The sequence below is a fragment of the Gracilinanus agilis genome, chromosome 2, assembly GCF_016433145.1.
Source record: "Gracilinanus agilis isolate LMUSP501 chromosome 2, AgileGrace, whole genome shotgun sequence".
NCBI lineage: Eukaryota > Metazoa > Chordata > Mammalia > Didelphimorphia > Didelphidae > Gracilinanus > Gracilinanus agilis.
In genome coordinates this window covers 383,348,796-383,362,965 of record NC_058131.1, presented here as the reverse complement: position 1 = coordinate 383,362,965, position 14,170 = coordinate 383,348,796, and the positions used below count along the sequence as shown (strand labels likewise).

The window sequence follows — 14,170 nt, the reverse complement described above, 5'->3', positions numbered from 1 at the left end:
TGTATATGTATACACACATACATGTACACATGCACACATATTTAATAATTCCATCATTAATTTATTATTAGTAATTAATTCATCATGAATTACATTTATTATTAATAATTAATTACTTATAAAGTTTATTATTGATGATTAACTTATTGCCAATAAGATTTATTATTAATAATTATTTTATTGTTAATAAATTTTATTTTTAACAATTAATTTATTATTAACAAAATTTAATCATACATTAAATATCTAAATATATATGTTTCTTAAAAAAAAGTCTAGAGGAGAGTTAGGTGGTTTAATGTATAGACATCTAGACCTAAAGATGGGAAGTCCTAGGTTCAAATCTGCTCACTGACACTTCCCAGCTGTGTGATCCTAGGTAAGTCAATTAACTCCCATTTGCCTAGCCCTTCCTGCTATTCAGCCATAGAAACAATATATAGTATTAATTATGAGATGGAAGGTAAGGGTTTTTTTTAAAGTATCAATCAAGAAACATTTATTAAGCACCTACTATATTCCAGGCATACAGAAACAAAAACAAAAGAGTACTAGCATTTCAGATGATTAAGTTTCGAGTGTAATCATGTTTTTAAATTTTAAAATAGTTTAAGTGCTTGAAGCAGAGACATGTCAAAAAGGCTTCCATTACCCTCACTTCCTCTCTAGCAAAAATATTTATGATATTATTTCTAAATTATTTATTATATTCACAGTGAAATAATCATTTTTGCTTGTTGAGCTGCTAAAAGCACATAGAGGCAGCTAGATGGTGCAGTGAATAGAGCACTGAGCCTAGAGCCAGGAAGATCTGAGTTCAAAATTAACCTCTGATACTTTCTAGTTATCTGCCTCAGTTTCCTCAACTATAAAATGGGAATAATAATGGCACCCACTTCCCAGGGTTGCTATGAGAATCAAGTGAGAAATTTATAAAGCACTTAGTACAGTTCCTGGCACATAGTAGGTACTTGATAAATGCTCCCCCCTTCCTTCTCTTCCTAAGAAAGAAAAGGAAAATCTCATATAGTAGAGTTATCAGGAATTGACATGAGCCCCACAAATAAGATACTGAGATGACAGATAATAACACTGAAGGAAAAAAAAGTCATGAAATTCCTCCTGTACAAGTTCCAAGAGTCTAGGAACTTTTAAGAAAATATTGTTGTTTTCTGGGTACCTCTCTAGATTTTCATTTATATCTAGAGTAAAAATAATATATATTATAGTGTCAGGAATCTAGAAAATATCCTGCCCCAGAAGATCCCATTCCAAAATAAAAGGTAAAAGGCATAAGAATAATGTTGCCCTCCCCCAACTTGAATCCCAGCTATAAATCCAAAGGAAGGTATGAGGATCATGAAATCCTCACTGTTTTCTTTCAAAAGCAGCCCAATGATGTAAAGTTTCAAAAGGAGCTAAGAGAAGCATGGCTTCTTCTGGCTCAGGGAATAATCCTACAACAGGTGGTTTATACTGTTGAAGACATCCTTGTGTGGGAATTAGCACATTTGCCTGCTTACTTTCTTGGGCACAAGATCGACTTTCAGAAAGAAGCTGGTCCAGGAATTCATGGCAATTTACACCTATTTATAACTCTCCATTTCTTTCCTCAGTCACCGTGTGTTCAATACAGAAAATCAGGCAAGAATTCAATGATTTATTTTTTAATCGAATGCTATTATACACAATGCTTTTCCTAATTCTAATAACTCAAATAGTTCAAATTTGGAAATGAGTATAGACATAACTATATAAGGCCCACACCAGGAAGTGATGGCCATCAGCAAATGGACAGATCAGCTCCAACAGGGCAGCCACTGAAACCTAAATGAAACAAACACATTTCAATATTGCTTTAAAAGAAGACCAAAAAGGGGCAGCTAGGTGTTTCAGTGGATAGAGTGCCAGGCCTAGATATGGGAAGTCCTGGGTTCAAATATGGCCTCAGATACTTTCTAACTGTGTGACCCTAGGTAAGTCACTTGATCCCCATTGCCTAGCCCTTATCACTCTTCCACCTTGGAATTAATACACAGTATTGATTCTAAGATGGAAGGTAAGGGTTAAAAAAAAAAAAGATCAAACAATGAAACCCATTAGAAGGTTCTTGTTCTTGGAATGGTTCTGACAGGCAGAGGAGCCAAAGCTGCAAATATTCCAGTACCTCTAGATTAGCTCTTCAATTATCTCAAAGAATAAAGGTATAATGGGACAGCTAGGTAGCACAGTGGATAAAGTGCTGGGTCTGGAGTCAGGAAGACTCATCTTCCTTAGTTCAAATCTGGCCTCAGACACTTACTAGCTGCATGTCCCTGAGAAAGTCACTTCACCCTGTTTGCCTCAGTTTCTTCATCTGTAAAATGAGCTGGAAAAGGAAATAGCAAACCACTCCTGTATCTTTCTTTGACAAGAAAACCCCAAATGGGGTCACAAAGAGTTGGACACAACTGAAAAACTAACAACAATGACAACAGTATAATGCTGAAAAACAACACTGATGTAATGGGAAGAGTATGGAATGAATCTGTCTGTAGTCAAAGAACCTAGCATTGAATCCCAGCTTTACCACTTACTACTTGTTTAGTCTTGGAAAAGTGGTTTCCTCCCTCTCAGCCTCTGCTTTAAAGAGTTAAGGTAAGTCCAGATGCTCTGATCTCTAAGCTCCTTTTCAGCTCAAGGTCTCATCCACCACTAGTATTAACTGGTAAGGAAGCACTTTACTCTGTGTCCACTAAGCCAGAGTCAGCAATAATATTTAATCATTTCAGATGCGCTGATCTGAGAATTTGCAGATAATTGAATTTATTTTCAATTTAGCACATTTATAAATATGGGCTACATCTACTGGTTACAATTTTTTTCCTACCCCAAAATCAGGACACATAGTCTGAATAAGAATATTCCTGTTGCAAAATTTTATTAAGTGCCTATGTTCTTCTCTGATCAAGGCAATAACAAACCACAATTCCAGAGGACCAAAGATAAAGCACACTACCCACTTCCTGACAGAGAGCTTTTGGATTGAGAATGTAAAATAAGACATACGATTTTGGACATGGACAAAAAGAGAATTTGCTTTGCTTGACTAGGCATAATTGTTATAAAGTTTTTCTTTTTGTTGTTTTTTTCTTGTTACTCAAAGAAAGGGGAGACTGGGAAGGGGAGAAAATAAATGCTTCTTTTAAAAAAAAAAGCCTTCCAAAAGTTTATAGATTCTTTTCAAAAATATTCTGCAAAAGACAGAAATGGTGTTTGAGGGGCTAAGAAAGATAAGTCCACTAATAAACTGTGGAAAAGCTGTGAATTAATCCAACCGCTCATGAAATTTGGAATTATCTTTAAAAAATAAATGATTATGATGCCCATATCCTTTGACCTAACTGGGAAGCATACACCCCAGGAAAGTCAGACCAAAGGAAACTAGAAACAAAGTAGATGTCCACTAATTTAGGAAAGTTGGCCAAATCATGATACTCATGAATGGAATGGAATATTCCTGGGTCATAAGAAATGGTAAATATGAATAAATTGAAGAATTTGGGGAAGATATCTGAACTGATGTACCATGAAGTGAGCAGAATCAGAAAAAAACTGTAAAATCACTACAGTGAAATAAATGGGAAGAATAACAGAAATGAAGAAACAAAATTCTGAATACTTTGTTAATAACACAATGATCATAATGATCAAGCATGGCCCTAGAGAAGAGCCGAGAAAATGTTCCTCCCTTCTTCCCTTAGAGAGATGAGAGACAGGAATTAAGGGATATGTAATATTAAATATGTTGTCATGTTGGTTTTGTTATTTGATTTTGTTGAATTACTTTTCTTTTTTAATCTTTGTTACAAGAGATAGCTCATTTAGTAGCAGAATGAAGAAAGGTTACATTCAAAAATGAAAATGATGTAAAAACAAAATATATCAATAAAATATTTATAAAATAAATTGAACTGATGTATGAGTCACCTTTCCAGTGCAAGTATATACACCATCCCTACTTTTATAGCAAACACCAACTGAATATCCCCAATATACATTCAATAAGTCATAGCAAACTGGGCCAATAAAAAAAAAATCTTACGAGCCCACTTTATGGGATTCTGAGTTCCCTTCCAAAGTTCCCTTTGAAGGTCTTCCAAGGAAGGTAGATATCCAAGTTTGTTAGGGATGTTGGAAAGAGTGGTCTCACTTAAGTATGGGTTGGATTAGATGGCCTCTGAAGTCACAAATTTAAATGCTATGTTCTATAGAATAGTTCAGTATCAAGCTACTCCTACAGGTTAGATATGGTCTTTTTTGGTGGGGAAAGGAAATGTGAATAATGTGAATGTTGATAAGTACAGGGAACTCATAATGTAGAAATTCCTTCCACAGATGTAAATACAATGACATATCTGAAACTTTAAAGTCTTAAGAAAGTTGCCTTGAGTGGTGAGCAGTAAAGTAATTGCCTGTGATCACACTGGGAGCAGGGATCAGAGGCAGGATGGGAAACCAAGTCTCCTTGGCCCCAGTGCTGCCTCTTCCCCCATTCCATGTGTTGCATCTCAACTTTAAGCCTACAATATCCCACAAGTTTCCATCAAAGTACTAACCAGGTATAGCCTGCTTAGTTTTGGATGTGATATGAGAACAGTCAAGACTTTCCACATAGCATAGATATAGCTTTAAGGCTATATCAAAGCAAAACAGTGTTAAGACATGATCAGTATAGATGTGATATTACATAATGATTTTTATCAAATATGTAGAATATTTTGTATGTTTAAAGCCAGGTAGGAAACTCATTTTGCTCCTCAATCGCATAAATGTAACAATGGACAATTAAGTCTATCTCTGTTGACAAAAGAAGGAAACATATGATGAAAATAAAAATTTATGAAGAGTGATGAAAGAAAATCTTTAAAAATGGAATGTTAATAGATGGTAGTATATTAATAACCTGGATAACTGAAGTTTTCTACGTGTACACAGTACAGATACATTTTTACCATAAAAGCTAAGAACAAGTCTCTAGAACCACAATTATTTGGGTAATTTTGGACAAAAAAGAATTTAATTTTGTATGAAAAATTTTTGAAAAAAAAAAAAAAAGAAGTTGGCTTTGGGTTTTTTTGGAGAAGAGAGCAGTTTGCCAGGATTACTGCATCATTTTGTGAGTTTTTCCAGGAATATCACCAACCATGCTAGGCCCCAAGTTTGACTTGGGAAAAAACCACTTCCAACTCTTTGCAGAGGTTTTTTCACAACTGGTTATATACCACAATTATACATTTTTAAAAATCCATGAATTAAATGAATAATAAACATTAAAATCTTGGGGTTCAAACAGAGCTATTTAAATTAAACTTGTATGAAGTACTGTGTCAATCCAAAACCCCCTAAGGTTTTAGGGGAGCTGAGACTCAAAAGGTTCATTTATAGCATACCATATCTCCCATGGATGCACTCTGTACACTCCATGCTTACTTTCTCTATTTGATTCATTGGTTAATGCCTAGTAGAACCTGCCTGTAAGCTCAGAAATTGAAAGTATATCAGATGCACTTGACCAAGAACTGGTTCTCTTCCCTTTAAAATGGAGCCCTCTGGGCAGCTAGGCAGCACAATGGATAGAGCACCAGGTCTAGAGTTGGGAAGATCTGAGTTCAAATGTAGCCTCAGACACTTCCTGGCTGGGTGACCCTGAACAAGTCACTTAACTGTAATTGCTTAATCCTTGCAGCCTTTCTGTCTTAGAACTGATACTAAGAGAGAAGTTAAGGGTTTTGAAAATAAAATAAAATAAAATAAAATAAAATAAAATAAAATAAAATAAAATGGAGGCAAGAGGCCTCCTTGATCTACCCTATGTGGAAGACACTAAAGAATTGGACAGCTTGCATACTGCTGGAGATGCAGAGGTCTTGGCTAAATGTGTGTGTGTCTCAGACAGCTTAATGGTACAGTGGATAGAGATATAGGCCTGGAGTCAGGAGGGCTCCGAGTTCAAATCTGGTCCCAGATACATATTTTTTGTGTGACTCTGGGCGAGTCACTTAAAACTAAACCTGTTTGCCTAGCCCAGTGATGGAGAACATATGGCACGGGTGCCGAAGATGGCAAGCAGAGCGCTCTCTGTGGGCACACAGCACCACCACCCCCGCCTCCACCCCCAGAGTTCCTTATTAGAAAGGCAGAGCTGTTTGCCTCCCCCTCTCCACAGCACCTAATGACATTTTTTCACATCCCCCAACCCTCTGCCCAGAGCTCACAGTGTAGAAGGTGGGCAGCTCACAGGTAGCAGAGTTGGAAGGGAGCCGAGTTCTCTGACCACTCCCCTCCCCCTCTCTACAATCGCTGAGGACATTCCTCACTTCACCTGCCCCTCTTCCCGGCAGCCCAATGGGAGCACTTTCTCCCTTCCCTGTGTAGGGTAAGGGGGGGCGGCACAGCACACGGCCTCTGAGGGGAGGGGAGTGGGCATGGCACTTGATCTGGGGGGATGGGTGGGGGCAGGGCTTGGCACTCCATCTCTAAAAGGTTCACCATCACTGGTCTAGCCCTTGCCCTTTTGTCTTAAGAGTTGCCACTGACAGAAAGTAAGATTAAAAAAAAATTAAAATTTCTGTGTTTAGTCTGTGAAGATGGTCTCTGCAAAGTCCTATGGCTGATCCCTATTGCTCTTACTTTGTCCCAAGAATTGGCAAAATAAGATTGAATTTTCCTTTGCTCTTAAATTCCTTATTCCTTGAACTTTGGTCACCTATGCTCCTGACTTTGGGTGTTTCAATTTAAAATGTTAAAATAAAATTTCACGGGCATTGGCTTGTCTGACTCCAGTAAAAACCTCTGCTAATTGTTAAAACTACCACAATGGACTAGGATAAGTATTCTTTTTGACAGAATTAAAATAAATATGTACAGAAAGTTAGGAAATGACATATCTGAATGAATATACAACCTCTGTGTTCTTTGATACTACTATAAATTTTGTCCAGTAGAGTTTGCATGTACAATTCTGAAGGTTACTGAAAAAAAGCAGCATTTGGAAGGTCAGAGAACTGCTTATCCTGAGATCATCTATATATATTTATATCTTCTCCTTTTTCATAAGATACTACAAAGTAATTTATGTTTATTTGTATATGATCCCCAAGCCCCCACTATCCCTTGTGTTTTATCAAGAGAAACATCCAACAAGAAAAATTTTATCTAAGTTTATTTAAGTGTAACAAAAGTAGAACAATGCACACCAAATGGGAAGAAATGTCCAAAAAGAGGAGACAAAAATATTCAGAAACACGAATGACTAGTTTGCCAAGAATGACCACCCAGGTGCCATCAAAAACACATTTACCAATTTATAAATGTTACTAGTATAAATTAAATTCAGGAACTGACTCTCAGTTCACTGCTAAAAGTTATTAAATTATTTCCAAAATATTAATTAGAACTGACAACATCCATAAGTATATAAATGCCAAACAAAATAAATATACTAGGAATAAACGAATGAATCCTAAGAGAAAATGGAAATCATCACTCATGGTGCCAGAAAAATACTCCATGTTCTCACATAAAATTGTGAGGTTTTTTTAATATTAAAAATATATTAATAAATCTTGTATGCAAATTTCTGACATAAAAATAAAACTGTTTCATATCCTAAATATTCCTACTATGAAACAGAAAGTATTTAATTTCACTAGTCAAAACTTTCCTAAAACAGAAATTGCATTTGAATTTTACTCCTCACATCAAGGCTGAAAATTGTCAGTAAGGCACTCTAGGCTTTTCTCATACCAACTGACCCAAAAGATTTTTTAAGAAATGTTTATTTTCTGTGCATATCATTTGATTTAAAATTATAAATCCCTGAGCACTTTCTCTTCTTCCTCCTCATCACTGTCAGTTACATTAACCTGCTGGATGCTAGAGGGAGTAGATGCAGGAGCTGTGAATACATTCTCTAAGGCTCCAATGTCCAGTTGAGGCATGGGGTTTAAATATTCTTCTCCACTATGGCTATGGCTGTTATAGTAAGAGGCTCCGTCCAGGCTCTCACAGCTTCGAGAATCTTCACTGTGTGTCCGTTCATCTGGGTAGTCTCTGAAGGGATAGTCTCTATTTAAGGCAGAAAACATGGCCTCATGCTTTTGATACCTATCTTCATAATACCCAAGGCATTCTGGCATTGAACTTGGGAAATTTCCATAGCCAAAGGGAGGACGACTATAAGGACACGTGCTGTAGCAAAAAAAAAAAAAAAAAAAAAATACCAAAAAGGAGTCAACTTGAACCTTTTGTCATATATTGCTTTGCATAAAGACTAATACAGAAAATTGAACTACGGCCTCATTTTGATCTAGACTGTTACCAGGGTTGCTTTTCTGAAACTCCTTCAAGGATTCATATCTTTTTCTTTTTCCCTAAGTGTGTTAAGTAAGCTCATGCCTGAAATACTCACCAGCACCATTATCTGCTTCATACTTTTCACCTTTTGACAACCTTGATAAAGAAAAAGGGTTCAGGCCTTTCTCTGCTAACACTGCACACCATTTAGGGCTTGGGAGATGCAAATATGTACAAGGCATGCTAAGAATTCTGATACTCAGTGAAGTGTGTGGCATAACTGTTAGTTATTACTTGCATTTAAAGGAATAAATGGAGAAAATTTGGTGCAATTTTGGTCAATTAATTTTCTTGGGGGAAAAATAGAAGCTGAAAATTTAACTGCCACCTTCAAAGGCAAAAACAAAACAAAAACCCTGAAAAAATCTATTTACCACCAGAAAAGAAGAGAGTGGAATTGACTGAAATTACTCTATGGTTTAAAGATTTTGTCAAATTCAGTTTCCAGAAGAAAATCAGAGGAACTGAAAGTTATTTTGCTCCATTACAAGGAAGGATAAAAAGAGCAAGTCTGATAATTGCCCTTCAAATCCTTTTGATTCTAGGTAAATAAATGTTAAAGGCTGGGGACATTGTTCTCTCCTTTCAGAGGCACTGAATAGGAGTCACATAAGGTGTGGAAGATTAGAACCACATGGTTCCCTGTGCTCATGGACTCCATCTAGTGACAAGATATTAATACATTTTAATTGCAAATGACATGACAAGCTGTTTTCTTTTAATGCTCCTCCGTGAATGGCTTACCTTTAAAAGTGATAAGTATAATAATCTATCCTGAAGACTATCAATCCCTTTGACAATGTAAATTCTGCAAAGGGAATTGAGGGACCCAGAAAGGGAGGATGATTTGGCTTCCCTGTCATAGGAGACAGGGTAATTCTATACCCCAACTCCAAATTCCTTTGTATGCACTTGACCAATAAATGGATAGTAAATTACACTCATCTACTAACTTAGTAAAATATTTTCATTTTGTTCCAACTGTTACCACCCAAGTGTAGACCCTTATTATTCCATACTTTGGCTACTATAATGGTCCACTAAATAGGTCCACTAAAATTTCTCACCTTCTTACCTGTTTGTACAGTTTTTCCCCACCTGACTTTAACAAAATCCTACCCATCTTTCAAGGCTTAATTCAAATCTCCCTCCCTCCCAGAAGTCTACATCACAGCCAAAAGCTGGTGTTTTCATTTGTTTATCACAAATAATAATATTGGCTTCTATTATGACTACGAAGAACTTTATATACATTATCTCATTTGATCTTCAAAGGAAACTGAGGCTCACCAAAGAAAAGTGGGCTTTCCCAAGGCCACACAGTTAAGAAGTAACAACTCTTTTTACTCTTAGCCTAATGGGGTGAAGGATACAAACATGAGTTAAGACATATCTCCTTACATTTGTACATAGCAAGTTTACAATCCAGTGGGGAAGAAAAAATATATACACAAATGACCACAATAGAGCCAGTATAGAATAAATGCCCTTAAGAATGGTACAAGTCACAGAGGTAGACAGAGGAAAGACTTTTCTGTTGGGGTGACTACCAAAGGCTCCATGACGAAATCTGCAAAATCCAAAGTCAGAATGATATAAGAGAAAAAGCCTGGGACTATTGAGCCCAATACCAAGTCCTGACTCTGTCACTATTTAGGTAACCTTGCACAAGCCACTTTACCCTTTTGAGCCTCAGTTCCTTCATTTGTAAAATCTGAATATTAATCCCTGCCCTACGTACCTCGGATTATGAGGATGAAATGAGATAACGTATGTGAAAATACCGTCCAAATGTAGAGTCTTTAAGTTCTAAAAGAAAGCTACATTTTAATGTTGCATTCATGAGATATAAAACAGAAACACACACATTCTGCTCAATTCTCTCTGGGACTGTTTTGTTTTTGCCTTTATATCTCTAATGCTGGCACTTAAATGCTTAGTGAATACTATCAAATCACTGAGAACAGATGATATCGTACTTACCTCATCAGATTGGGATGATCAAATGAAATTATATATATATATATATATTTTAATTTATATAAAGGGATTTGTAAATCTGAAAGTAGTACATAAATATCAGCTATTATTCCTCCACTTCCCTCCCACATTCTCCCCATAAAGAAAACCAATACTCCTGATCTAAGAGAGAAAAGTTCTCTCCTGAGTAGTCATTAGACTAGGGAAGTGTTGCAGGGGCTCCCTGCTATGGTCCTGGAAGAATGTCCAGAAGCACGGGTAAGTGGTAATGCCCTTAAGGAAATTCAGGGTCAAAAATGGCCATGCATAATGCCCTTCTTTATCTGCATGGAGCAGAACAGTTATTTGTAAGATCATAGGATCATAAGTCTAGGACTGGAAGGGCCTCTGAGGCCATCTGGTCCAACCTACACATTTTACAGAAAAGGAAACTGAGACCCACAGATAGTAAGCTATTCTTCCTACTGCATTAACTCAAAGAGACCTGACCTGCACAAATACATGCAGTTCTTACAAGTTGAGGAAGAGGTGATTAATTCATCAAACATTTATTGATACTGTAGGATATATTTTATTCCAAAGGAATATGTGCTGAATACAAATATGAAGATAGAGCCTAAAGAGCCTAAAAGTGGAGCCAGTAGCTTCTTTGAAAAGTAGCATGCCAACAATCCAACATTTTTCATCATGTATTTGTAGATGAGGATAATAATGGCTAACATTTTTTAGCACTTACTATGTGCCATGAGCCAGGTCTCCTATGCTAAGTGTTTTACAATTTGATCCTCATAACCACCCTGGAAGGTAGGTGTTATTTTCCTCATTTTATAGATAAGGAAATTGAAGCAAAAAAAAAGAGTCTTGCCCAGGGCCACACAGCTAGTGAGTAACTGAGGCCAGATTTGAACTGAGGTCTTCCTGACTCTAAGACCAAGGTTCTATCTGCTCTACATACAACCTTGTGGGTGGGAAGGGAAAGCACATACAACAGTACCCCTTCCAGCAGGGAAGTTTCAGTGGGAACTCTCTGAAGTGGCAAGGCAATGGGGACATGAATATGGCAAGAGAGCTGGGAAAGGAAAGAGGTTTAGCATTCCAGTTATATGAAACATATCATAGAAGACAAAGAAAGCATGATACAAAGATGAAATAAAGGTCTTTCTGAATATGCAGAATAAAGAGTAGATTTTTTTTAAACCCTTGTACTTCAGTGTATTGTCTCATAGGTGGAAGATTGGTAAGGGTGGGCAATGGGGGTCAAGTGACCTGCCCAGGGTCACACAGCTGGGAAGTGTCTGCGGCCGGGTTTGAACCTAGGACCTCCTGTCTCTAGGCCTGACTCTCACTCCACTGAGCTACCCAGCTGCCCCTAGATTTTTTTAATAATAAAGAAGTTTTAAATTCCCTAAACTCTAACTAAAAAAGTAAATTGTACAGAATTCAATTTGCTTATTTCAGAAGGTCAAAAATGAAATATGCTTCATTTCTAGCACATCAAGTCTACAATTGGTACTCATTTCTTTATCCTTCTCAAGAGACCTATTTAGTTTAACTCTTACATTTCTGTTAAACAGTAACTCATCTGACAACTACTCCTAAAAAGGATTACTTCTTCCTCTGCTCTGATTCTCAAGAACAGAAAGAGGAATCAATCAGCTTTAGTAATCCTGCACCACATAGGCCCTGGTTTCACTGGAAACCTAGCACAAGGACAGGAAGGCAGAGGACTTGCAGTATCAGTGGTATGAGAAGCAACTGGGGAGATAATTGCCCTCATGGTAGGATCTGGACCCTAGAAACAGGCCAGTGAAAACTCTGAGGATTAAGGAAAGATGACTTGGATAATCAATGTGCTTTCTATTAGTCCTTGAATTGAAGAAGGTAGCCCACCTTCAACTAGTCTTTTCTTTTTGTTGAACCCCTACCTCCTATCTTAGCATCAGTTCTAAGGCAGAAGAGAAGTAAGGGCTAGGCAAAAGAGGTTAAGTGTCTGAGGCCAGAATTGAACCCTGGTTCTCCCTAATCTAGGCCTAGCACTCTATACACTGTGCTTCCACCTGCCCTCTCAATTAGTCTTTTCTAAATCATCTAACATTTGCCTATCAATATCTGAACCAATAGTTAAGCCCAACTTCAAACTGCATCATTCTTTCCCTTCATTTCCCTTCCTTTCAATTCCAACCTTGGATTTGTTTATTTATAATTTCACTCTATATATTTTATGTACAATTGTTGCTCACATGAAAAGCCCAGTCTATTCCAAAATCCCTAAGACTTTTAGCTTAAATTATGAGTTTTTACTGTTATAGTGAGATTATGAAATAGAGTGGAAGACCAAAGCAAAAAATCCTTTTACATATTATATTATTTTTTCCTAGAAGCATAAGTTTATATTTTTTCCAAATATCTTTTATTTGCAATTTGTATCCCCAATTACTCTAGATTTGTTTTACATCATTTCTTAACTTGGTGGTTGGAAGAATATTCAATAAGAGGTGTCAAAAATATGGTAAAACCAGACTGAAATTTCACTGAAAAACATTTAACAAAATAAATTAAAATGCAATAAATGATGTTAATATGTGGTTTTCTAAATCAACATGCCTCTGCAGAGATCCTTATGGACCGTGTCTATTTGAATTTGACTTCACTGCTCTGGATAATTCCTTTTAGTATGGGAGACTTATAGAAGAAGGGAAAGATTCATTATACACAGTATAAAAAAAGTTGTTGGAGTAACTGAAGGGACAGGAGATATATTAGTTTGTAAAAGTAGAAATAAAGGCTTCTGAGTTCCTCTATCCCATTTAAATGACTCTAGTGTTAAACTGACCAAACTAATACACAGATGCGGCCCCCTGAAATGTTCTATCCTGCAGCACGACATTATTCCTAATCTGATGAATACAATGAGTAGAATACAATACAATGAAACGTCGAAAGAGTTGTCTTAGAAACAGACTGACAGCTGAGTATTTCCTTTCCTTTGGACCCCTCTTTAAAAAGTTTGTCCATCACTGCTCTAGACAAAGACCACTTTAATTAGATGAGCAATTTATGATGGTTATAAACTTTCCCACCAAGTTTTTCCATACATTTCCCTGCTACCTGAGCAGAAATCATCCTTACAGTTGTTAGTCCTCTAAGGCAACCATCTTTTCAACTAGATACAGAGTTATAAGACTACGGGATACACCCTAGTAAGTACTAGTGTAGTGGGGGTATCTTGGGAAAAGCACCAGATTTGAAATAAAAAAGACCTACAGGCTCCAAATACCAGTTTGTCATTAACTAGTCATGTGCCTACAGGTAAATCCACTTACTTCTCTCAGTTTCCTCATCTGTAAAATGAGCATAATAATTTTACTTCCTATTTCACATGAAACAACGTGCTCTGAGGAAAGTTAATTTGTAAATTGTGCCTTAATTTTAGATCAGGGCTAAAATAAACTTCTAGCTATGACCCTTTAAAAAGTCCACAAAACCCAGGTGTTCTTTGTCTCTCACGCACTATTATAATAGTGCGACTTTATAATAATAATAGCTTTGCAGTTTCCAAAGCATATTTATAAATATTGTCTCATTTGATAAGTTTAATTATTTCCCTTATAGCTCCTAAAAGCCTTAGGAATCCAAAGATTTAAATGGTACTAAAGTACCAACCTTCAGAAGACAGAGTAATCCATCTTCACCACTTCTTCTGGAGGTTTCTGCTAATTCAACAAGGGATATGAACTAAATAATATCAGAAGACCTTTTAAGGCTCCATAAAATGCTTCATTCATATATAATA

At 36.6% G+C, this 14,170-nt stretch overlaps 1 protein-coding gene across 1 annotated transcript in view; it reads right to left on the bottom strand.

Moving 5' to 3' along the window:
• Positions 1–7,850: 7,850 nt before the first annotated feature.
• Positions 7,851–14,170, bottom strand: part of SOX30 (SRY-box transcription factor 30) — a 29,015-nt gene continuing 22,695 nt past the window's right edge. The window contains exon 5 of the mRNA XM_044659848.1: positions 7,851–8,232. Coding sequence (XP_044515783.1) covers positions 7,851–8,232 — 382 coding nt within the window. The remainder of the gene's footprint in view (positions 8,233–14,170) is intronic.